This window comes from Myotis davidii, unplaced genomic scaffold (genome assembly GCF_000327345.1).
Source record: "Myotis davidii unplaced genomic scaffold, ASM32734v1 scaffold543, whole genome shotgun sequence".
NCBI classification, from domain to species: Eukaryota; Metazoa; Chordata; class Mammalia; order Chiroptera; family Vespertilionidae; genus Myotis; species Myotis davidii.
In genome coordinates this window covers 175,705-184,101 of record NW_006294117.1, presented here as the reverse complement: position 1 = coordinate 184,101, position 8,397 = coordinate 175,705, and the positions used below count along the sequence as shown (strand labels likewise).

Here is an 8,397-nt window from a genome sequence, read left to right as displayed (position 1 = left end):
GTGACCATGTCACCTGGAGGCTCCGCGCGCAGCGCCGCGTACGCGCACCCTATCCAGTGGTGGAAGGTGCGCACGCGGGGGGCCCGGGTCGCCCGCCCAGGTCAGCTTTAGGGCCCGGGAGGGAGTATCTGGGATGCTGCGAGCACAGCCCCTAGAGCACACTTCCTGGCTGTCCTAGCTCCCGTGGAGGCTGAGGTGGTTACTGGTGGTGCCGGAGTCCCTGAATTCTGAGTGGACCGCGAGGCAGACATTTGGGGTCCTGACGCTGTAGAAACCTGTCTGGGGGTGTGGGGTCCTGTGAACTCCGGATCCAGCCATCATCAGGCTTCGGTTCTGGTGGTGGTACAAAGGCCCTGATCCCTGGCCGGAGGTTGACACAGGGACTTGAAAGTCTCAGATTGTAGGAATCTGCTTGGGGCTCAGGGTAAACCCAAGAATCCTCAGGTTCTGGGTCAAGATGCTGAGGCAGCAACTAGTGATCCCTTACCCCTAGGGCCCTGACCTAGGTGGTGGCGAGGCAGGGACTCTTGAACCTGCAACTCTTGAGCCCAAGGTAGGGTTTGGGGTTGGGAACCTCTGATGCCAAAGTCACAGATCCTCCAGCCCAGGGTCTAGCCTGGGATCTTAGGTAGGAGCTGGTGGTCATCACCCCTGCCCCCGAGGTCTTCGGTCCCTCGGGGATAAGACAGCTTGGTGGCCTTGAAGAGATGGGACTCTCCCGAGTGGCTTGATAAACATGGATGCCTGGGCTCCATCCATATCACTGAATCTCTACACCTAGGGCTTGGGTTCTGCACCTTGACAACTCTGCCAGGTTTATAGTGTGAGAAGGAACACTCTCCCGGGTCTGGTTTGGATGGCCGAGGCAGAAAGTCCTCGCTCCTGTGCCCAGACCGAAGGATTAAGGTCAGACCTAAGTCGGGGGCGAGGAAGGACCTTAATGTCCAGAGGCTGCTGTCTCCCAGACACGGGTTGGGGCCTGAGGCCTGAGGAGGTGGTCTTGAGACTCCACTCCCCCAGCTTCTGGAAACAGGGGTGAGGGGTAGTCCCAGACCTGCTTCGAAGGTGGGTGAGGCAGTGATCCCAAAGCGAGAGCCTGGGCCTCCTTGGAGTTGGGTGAGGGATCCGGTTGGGGGGTTTCTCCAAGTCTGGTGCTGGTTGGGCTCCCTAGGAACCAGGCGCAGGCTTGGATAACTGGTGTGGGTAGCAGAGTTCCTGCCCACCAGAGACCCCACTTGTGGTACCCCACAGAGGAGGACTTTGACTGGCCGGCGGCCTGCATTGAGCTGGAGCAGCACCTGTCACGCTGGGCGGAGGATGGGCGCTGGGCCGAGTACTTCTGCCTGGCTGATGGGCACTTTGCTTCCATTGACTCAGTGCTGCTGTTCCAGGTGAGATGGGGTTTGGTGAGAGGCCAGGCAGGAGTGGGCCAGGGTGACCCCAACAATATCTCCTTACTCCCCTCCCAGGGTGGGACACTCTGTCTGTCTGGCTCCCGAGACCGCAATGTCAACCTGTGGGACCTGCGGCAGCTTGGGGTGGAACCCAGCCGGGTTCTGGTCAAGGCCCTTGGCACCCAGAGCAGCACCCACAAGGTAAGGCTATAGGAACCTCGAGGCCCAGGTGCTGTGACTAAGGGCTCGGGTTTTGGCACCAGACCTGACAGATGACAGTCCTACTCTGCTATTATTAGTGTGATTTGGGGTGTGATGTATGACTTCTCTGGGCCTCAGTTTCTATTTCTGTCCAGGGTCAGTTAGGATGAATGAAATGAACAGGCATTAAGAGCTTCACTCAGACTTGGATACACAGTAGGTGCTTAATCGATGTCAGGTGTGCCTGGAGAGGCCCAGGGCAAGGTGTGAGGAGGCTGCCCTGAGGGATCTGATAGCTCTGAGCATGGCTGTCGTCTTGTGTGAAGTGGCCATGGAGAGGCACCTTCACCAGTCAGTGGGGTGATCTAGGCTGGTGGCCAAGAGCTTGGTCTCTGAGCCAGGCGGCTGGGTTCCATTGCTCATTCTGCTGTTTCCTGGCTGTGTGACCTTGAGCGAGGAACTCGACCTTTCTGTGCCCTCAGTTTTCTCATGTGTAGAATGGGACACTTGACAGTATTCTCAGAGGGTCTGGAGAGGAATAAGCCCGTCATCAGCCAGCGCTCTGTAAATTACCTCCTGAGACAGGGACGGCTTTTATGCCCGATTTCCCAATGAGAAAACTGAGGGAGGGGAGGTGATTTACCCACGCCACGGAACGGAGGCTTTATATTTAATCTCATTGTCATGTGGCCTCAAACCATCGCAGGTTCCGGGTCTCCGCAGAAGTTGATGTAGGAATATTGTTGTGGGAGGGGGTGTGCGTGTCCTGAGCTCTGCAGACGGACAGACCTGCAGACGTCAGCTCTAATCTCTGCTGTGGCTCTGGGTTCTTGGGTTGGTTATCTTCCTCCTCGGGCCCTCCATCTGGTTATCTGTGAAGTGAGGCCTGTCACATGGCTCTGGTCCTACAGGGCTGGGTGTGGTCGCTGGCAGCGCTGGACCACCGAGTGTGCTCCGGTTCCTGGGACAGCACAGTGAAGCTCTGGGACATGGCAGCTGACGGGCAGCAGTTTGGCGAGATAAAGTGTGAAGGGTCTTGAGGAGGGGCGGGGAGGGGGCAGCGCCCTGCCTGGCCACAGCCCAGCCTCGTGCTCTGTGTGTCCCCAGGGGCAAGGCAGCTGTGCTGTGCCTTTCCTACCAGCCTGACATCCTGGTGACCGGCACCTACGACAAGAAGGTGACAGTCTACGACCCCAGAGGTGGGCCAGGGGCCTGGACTGGGGCGAACAGGGCCGCCTGGGGGTCCCAGGGTCATGCTGGGGAAGGAGGCACTCGGGCCTCACAGCCTGGCTAGGTGACAGTCACGTACGCCGATGCTAACCCCTCAGAATGGCCTGTGCTGTGCTGGGGGCAGCACAGAGGGCTTTTGGGTGGGGGTGGAGTAAAGGACATAGAGGGTACCCAGCAGAAGGCCTCTGAGCTGGAATCCCATGGGAGGCAGGCAGCCCCGAGAATCCAGGCTCTCCCGCTCCCGGGCTGTACACCAGTCAGACTTGAACCTCGGTTTTCCTATCTTGTAAAATCAGGTAACAACTCCACCCTTTCGGGTTAATGGGAGGAGATGATAATAAGAACACTTGGTGGGTTGTTAGTTTACATCAAATCCCTAGAACAAACATTGCCCGGCACATAAGCCTTTTCTGTTAGTTTTTAATTCTTTTTTTTTTTAATATATTTTATTGATTTTTTACAGAGAGGAAGGGAGAGAGATAGTCAGAAACATCGATGAGAGAGAAACATCGATCAGCCGCCTCCTGCACATCCCCCACCGGGGATGTGCCCGCAACCCAGGTACATGCCCTTGACCGGAATCGAACCTGGGACCCTTCAGTCCTCAGGCCGACGCTCTATCCACTGAGCCAAACCGGTTTCGGCTAGTTTTTAATTCTTACGTTGTTTAATCGAAGGGCCAGTGCACCTCATCCAGGCAGAGCTGAGTGGGGGTAGAGGTGGCGGTGACTCTGCTGGCATGAGTTGGCATTTTATGCTGGGACTTGCCTGTCTACTCTGTACTGGGAGCTCAGGCCGACGCTCTATAGATGTGGGACAGGAGGAGAGATGTGGGACAGGAGATGGGGGTGGCACACGCCTGGGGCCCTGGGAGGCCTGGATTCAGCTGGAGCAGGAGAGGAAAGGTCATTTGTAGGATAGGGAGTGGGGGCGGGAAGCTGGCCAAGGGTTTTGCCATAGACCACAGAGGCCCTGGATCCTGGGGTTGGCTTGGGGGTGCCTCTGAGGGACTCTGATGTCATCTTCCTCCCTGGCCCGTCACCCACAAAGTCGGCCCAGCCCTGCTGAAGAGCCGGCGGCTGCACTCCAGCGCGGTGCTGGCGTTGCTGGCGGATGACCGGCACATCATCTCGGGCAGTGAGGACCACACGCTCGTTGTGTTCGACCGCCGGGCCAACAGCGTCCTGCAGCGGCTTCAGGTGGGCCCTCCCCAGCGTCCCGAGGGAGCGGGGCTGCGGCCTGGCCCAGCCTGAGCGGCTCCGTCCCGTGTCCCTCCCACAGCTGGACTCCTACCTGCTCTGCATGTCCTACCAAGAGCCCCAGCTCTGGGCTGGTGACAACCAGGGTCTGCTGCACGTCTTCGCCAACCGGGACGGCTGCTTCCAACTTGTCCGGGTCTGCCAGGGCCTTTGCCCCTGTCCCCTCCTCCCTGAGCCTCCTCCCTACCCCTATACCCCCCCGTGGCGATGGGTGGCTAGCCTGAGGACAGCCTCGCCTGAGTGTCACCTGTCCCTCCTTCCTGCAGTCCTTTGATGTGGGCCACAGGTCTCAGATCACGGGGATCAAACACTCGCTGGGGGCCTTGTACACCACGTCCACTGACAAGACCATCCGGGTGAGGCCCCATGACAAGCCCCCTCCCACGCCCCCCCCCCCGGCAGGGGGCACACCTCTTGACCTTCATCTGTTGCCCGACACCAGGTACACGTGCCCACAGACCCACCACGGACCATCTGCACCCGAAGCCACGACAACGTGCTGAATGGGGTAAGGCCCTACGCCACGTGCCCTGCCCCACATGCCCTGCTGGTTGCCGAGGGCACCCCTGAGTCTTCATCTCCCTGCCCAGATCTGTGCTGAGGGCAACCTGGTGGTGGCCGCCTCTGGGGGCCTGTCGCTGGAAGTCTGGAGGCTCCAGGCCTGAGCAGGCAGACATGGATATGGATGTGGATCTGCTGGCCGGCAGGCTGGGTCAAGGCCTCTGTTCTCGGGGGGGCCCTCCCCTTTTCTGGTGCTGCCCTGGGCTCGGGCCTGGGGCACAAGGACTCCAGGCCACTGTTGGGCAGGGTCCCTGGTCTGTGCTCCTTGTTCCAGGCCACCCTCAGGTCCTGTTTACAATTGGACGCCTGCTTTCCCTTGAGAGCGAAGGGGCAATAAACCTGATGTACTGGTGCTGTGGCCTGGAGTGGTGCCTGCTTGGGGCTGGGATGCTGGGGATGCCCCCAAAGTCATCACCATCCACCCAGCCGCCCCGGCCTCTGCTGTGTGTGTCTGGGCGGCCTGTGTCCACCCAAGTGCATTCCTGGGATCGTGTGTGTCTGTGCATCCCCAGGGAGGCACGTTAGCTGGCTGTGTGTGATGTCACTGTAACCCCGTCTGTGACTGTCTGCATGCCCGTGAGTGTGCACGTGTGAGAGGAAGAGGGAGATTCTGGAGGATGTGGGCACCTGTCTGTGTGATGCCACCTGTGTGTGTGTGTGTGTGACATGTATGTATGCAGTGTGCAATGGCGTGTAGAAAGGGACTGTCCCTGAATGTGTGTGTGCAGAGGGAGGGAGGACCTGCTAGGGCTAGCCCATAGGTGTGTGCTCTTCCGTCCAGAGTCCAGGGGGTGTGCCCCTGTGGCAGTGACCCCGGAGGGGACCGGGGAGGGGGCTGGGCCAGGTGCCCCTGCAGCCTGCAGCTCCCCACTGCCCCCCAGTGCCGCTCACCAAGCCGGAGGAGCATTTACTTCATGTTTATTGAGGGCCCCGGGCTGGTATCATAGGATGGCGCAAGGCGGCTTCTCCTTGAAGGGGTTGGTGGCCGCTGGGATGCCCACCAGGAACGGGTCGCTCTTGGCCTGCTCCATGCAGAACTGCAGCAGGTCAGCGGCGGCCTTGGACACCTGCAGGCCAGCTCAGTCAGCCAGACCTTGGCGGTCCCTCCGTCCCCTCGCCCAGGCGTGCCCATCTGGCCTCAGCCTCACCTTTATGCGATCGATGCCGGCCTCCATCCTCAGCTGCTCCACTGCCTGGCGGGCCTGCCCAATGTCGCAGCCAATGGCCTCCTTGCTGGACATCTGGGGGAGGGTGAGAAGGGCCATAGGAAGCAGGCCGAACCCAGACCTGGAGTCCTAGGGCCACGCGAGGGTCCCTGCACCTCTTCTGGTGTCCCCTGAGAACTGTGGGGTAGGGGTGGGTGCTCCCCACCCATCAGAACCACATACCTCAGCTGAGGACTCTGGCCGACTCCTGGCTGCTCAGTTCTCCTGTGGCCCTGCTCTGCCTCTCTCCCTTGCCCGCCCCCACACCCCACCCCCACCCCGCGCACCCACGCCCCCCCCACCACACCCCCCCCATCTCTCCAGTCCCCTCCTCCCTGACCCCTGCAGAGACTTTGAAGCCAGGACACTCACGGAGTAAAATGTCACCAGTGACAGCAGCAGCAGCTGCCTCAGCCAAGGGGCTCCCTGCCCCAGGAGGCCTGGTGGGCACCCTGTGGTCTTGTGTTACCTTGGCAGAGGGAGTGTGTGGCCTTGGCCTGTCCCTGATCTGCTTAACCCCCTGCTAACTAGCCCCCAAACCCCTCTTTTAGCAGCCTCTGTACCCAGTGTGCAGTGTCCCCAGGCTCGGGTGCATCCCTGCCTCTCCTCTCCGTCTACACTCACTGTCCCAGGATCCACCACATGGATGACTCGGTCCACGGCTTATGCTGATGGCTTCCTTGGCCCAGCCCAGCCTTTCCCTGACCTCGATCCACCCGAGGTGGACCTAGCCTCCATCTAGCCTCCTTGGTCCATCCCGCCCATCGCTCCGGTGTCTCTCACCTAACTAGGCCAAGGCTGGATTCTGGATTGCCTTCTCCTCAGACCTTCTGCCCCAGATTCACCACCATCCACCAGACTGCCCTGGCCCAAATCTCAAACTCCTGTATTCCTCTCTTTCTGGTATCCCCACCTCTAATCCCTTCTCAAGTCTCAGCCAATTAACCTTCAAATTAGGTCCTGAATCTGGTCACTTCTCTCCACCACCACATGGGTCCCATCTCCACCCTTGCTCACTTGGACCAGTCCACCCTGGTCCACCCCCACCCCCGCCACTATTCTCAAGGCAGCCAGTGGGAAATGTTAAAAAACCAATCAGAATAACATGGATGAACCAACCTTGAGGGCATTATGCTGAGTGAAATAAGCCAGTCACAAATGGACACACGATTCCAAGCATATGAGGTCCCTAGAGAAATCAAATTTGTAGAGACAGAACGTAAGATGGTAGGAACTAGGGGCTGGGGTAGGGGAATGGGGAGCTGGTGTTTAATATGGACAGAGTTTGGGAAGATAAAAACATTCTGGAGATGGATAGTGCTTGCAACTGTTTGCATAACCATGTGATGTGCTTAATGCTGCTGACCTATACACTAAAAATGGTTCAGATGGTGAGTCTTATTTTCAGTCTCTCACTTCCTTTTTTAAAAAAGATTTTAAATTGATTTTGAGAGAGAGAGGAAAGGAAAGGGAGAAGGAAACAGTGATGTAAGTGTGAAACATCAATTGGCTGCCTCCTGCATGTCCCCTACTGGGGATGGAGCCTGGAACCTGGGCATGTGCCTTGACCAGGAATTGAACCGGCAACCTTGTGAATGGGATGACATGCAATCAACTGGCCACAATGGCCAGGGCCCTCACTTCCTTTTTAAAACTCTCCAGTGGTTCCTCAGCCTCTAAGAATAAAACCCACCTTCCTTACTACAGCCCATAGGGTCCTGCCTGGTTCGGCACCTCCTGCCCACTCTGAATTCATTTACCAACTTCTTCCTCCTTCATTCCTCATGGATCATGCTGATGCCCTTGTATGTGTTCATTCGTTCATTCATTGATTCATTCATTATCTTTGCTGAGATCCCAATGTGAGTCCAACACTGCTTAGGGCAGCGGTTCTCAGCCTTGGCTGCACATGAGAATCACCTGGGAATCTTTTTAAAATCCTGATTTCTGGACCCCATCCTCCGGAAATTCTGATTTTGTTATGGGGTGGGGCCACAACATTAGTAACAAAGAAACAGAATTTCCGGAGGATGAGGCCCAGAAATCAGGATTTTTAAAAGATTCCCAGGCGATTCTAATGTGCAGCCAAGGTTGAGAACCACTGGCTTAGGGTAGGGGGCTCAGCAGTGAAACCAGACAAAATCCTGCATTCATAGAGCTGTTGTTCTAGTCAGAGACAGGGAACAGCAAACACAATGTATTAAATGCTATGAAAGACAACACAAGTAAGACAAGGGCAAGACTGGGTAATTAGGCAGGCCTCCTGGAGGAAGTGACTTTTTAAAAAAATAGTTTTTATTTATTGATTGATTTTTTAAAATCTATTTTATTGATTTTAGAGAGGAAGGGAGAGGGAGAGAGATAGAAATATCAATGATGAGGGAGAATCATTTATTGGCCGGCTCCTACACACCCCACACTGGGGATCGAGCCGGAAACTCGGGTATGTGCCCTGACCTGGAATCGAACAGTGACATCCTGGTTCATAGGTCTACGCTCAACCACTGAGCCAAGCTGGCTGGGCCTCTGTATTTTTTAAAATATATT

The 8,397-nt window shown here is 57.1% G+C and overlaps 2 protein-coding genes across 2 annotated transcripts; one reads left to right on the top strand and one right to left on the bottom strand.

Annotated features, from left to right (window-relative positions):
• Positions 1 to 5: 5 nt before the first annotated feature.
• On the top strand, positions 6 to 4,997 carry FBXW9 (F-box and WD repeat domain containing 9; the record flags this gene model as incomplete). The annotated part of the gene is made up of 10 exons (XM_006768223.2): positions 6 to 66; positions 1,252 to 1,391; positions 1,470 to 1,595; positions 2,507 to 2,619; positions 2,703 to 2,794; positions 3,876 to 4,024; positions 4,107 to 4,220; positions 4,351 to 4,440; positions 4,527 to 4,592; positions 4,675 to 4,997. Coding segments are annotated over 10 exons (1,026 nt in total), but the record flags the coding sequence as incomplete, so codon positions are not given.
• Positions 4,998 to 5,546: 549 nt separating this feature from the next.
• LOC102773554 (guanine nucleotide-binding protein G(I)/G(S)/G(O) subunit gamma-7) lies at positions 5,547 to 6,127 on the bottom strand. Its single transcript, XM_006768195.2, has 2 exons — positions 5,794 to 6,127; positions 5,547 to 5,712 (listed from the first exon to the last, which is right to left on the bottom strand). Exons 1-2 carry the CDS (start codon positions 5,908 to 5,910, stop codon positions 5,587 to 5,589), a joined length of 243 nt encoding a protein of 80 aa, XP_006768258.1. The 5' UTR covers positions 5,911 to 6,127; the 3' UTR covers positions 5,547 to 5,586.
• Positions 6,128 to 8,397: the final 2,270 nt, after the last annotated feature.

What these genes read in the sequence shown, in the direction of transcription:
- LOC102773554 (XM_006768195.2), bottom strand. Translation starts at nt 5,910, where the DNA reads ATGGCCCTTCTCACCCTCCCCCAGATGTCCAGCAAGGAGGCCATTGGC. An exon ending in CCGGCATCGATCGCATAAAG is followed by an intron (nt 5,713 to 5,793) that starts GTGAGGCTGAGG and finishes GCTGGCCTGCAG; the next exon opens with GTGTCCAAGGCCGCCGCTGA.